At 70.5% G+C, this 1,070-nt stretch overlaps 1 protein-coding gene across 1 annotated transcript; it reads right to left on the reverse strand.

The window, feature by feature from the left end:
• Positions 1–6: 6 nt before the first annotated feature.
• On the reverse strand, positions 7–584 carry LOC113979255 (anion exchange protein 2-like; the record flags this gene model as incomplete). The annotated part of the gene is made up of 3 exons (XM_027706706.1): positions 7–49; positions 153–351; positions 574–584. Coding segments are annotated over 3 exons (253 nt in total), but the record flags the coding sequence as incomplete, so codon positions are not given.
• Between the last annotated feature and the right edge of the window lie 486 nt (positions 585–1,070).

A 1,070-nucleotide genomic window follows, 5' to 3' on the forward strand; every position in this document is an offset into this window, starting at 1 on the left:
AGGTGCGTGGAGAGCGGGTGGTGGATGTGGAGGGACGACTGGCGGTGGTCTGGGGGAATGGGGAGGTTGGCGCCCTGTTCTCTGCCCCTTCCCCGCTCCCTACTTGCCCCCTGCCCATTCCCTGCTCCGTGCCTGCCCTCGGCCCCGCTCACACTCAAAGTCCTCCTCGCCGTAGCTGCGTCCGGCCTCCTCAGCGTTTCGGGGGTGAGCGTCGCTCAGGATCTCCTCGAAGCGCTCCACGCCCAGCGCCTTGTTCAGGTCCTTCTCCTCCTCCTCCTCCCCGAAGACAGGTGAGCCGGCGCCCGGTGCCTCCTGCTCGGGCTGCGGGCCGGCACCGGGGCTGAGCGGGCACTCGGTGCCGCCGGCATCGCGGCCACCACACCACCGGCCCCCGGCACAGCCCAGTCACACGGCCCCCTGCACCATGGGCACCCCGGACAGGGGGCTCTCTGGGGTCCCCAAAGGCACCCAGGGACCCCTGGGCAGGGTGCCCACCGCGTCATTCACACCCCACAGACCCCACGCACCCCCAGCACACCCCGTACACCCCCATTCCCACCCCGCACAGCCCACGCTCCCCCAGCCTCAGCACCGCGCTCCAGTGTTGCCTCCAGCCCACGTGCCCCAGCACCCCCAGTGCCATGCCCTGGTGCCACGCACCCCTGTGCACCCCCAGTGCCTGCTCGCCAGTCAGCCAGGACCCAGCATCCCCAGTGCTGTGCCCGCCCGTGCACCCCCAAGACCACGGCACAGTGCTGTACCCCTGGGCATCCCCAAGGCCACGCCACCTCCACGTGCCCCAGCACCCCAGTGCCACACTCCCAGTCCCCCAGAACACCACAGCCCCGGTGCCGTGCCCGCCGTGCGCCGCCAGTGCCGTGTCCTCGTGCTGTGCCCCTGGGTATCCTCAGTTCCCTTCTCCCCACAAACTGGAACCCAGCACCCCCAGCGCTGTGACCCTGAACAACCTTAGCACACCCAGTATCATGCCCTGGTGCTGTGCCCCCCATGCAACCCCAGTGCTGTGCCCCCCATGCACCCCCCGTGCCGTGCCCGGTGCTGTGCCCCCC

The sequence above is a fragment of the Neopelma chrysocephalum genome, unplaced genomic scaffold (genome assembly GCF_003984885.1).
Source record: "Neopelma chrysocephalum unplaced genomic scaffold, ASM398488v2 Primary Assembly neopelma1_63832, whole genome shotgun sequence".
In the NCBI taxonomy this organism is placed as follows: Eukaryota; Metazoa; Chordata; class Aves; order Passeriformes; family Pipridae; genus Neopelma; species Neopelma chrysocephalum.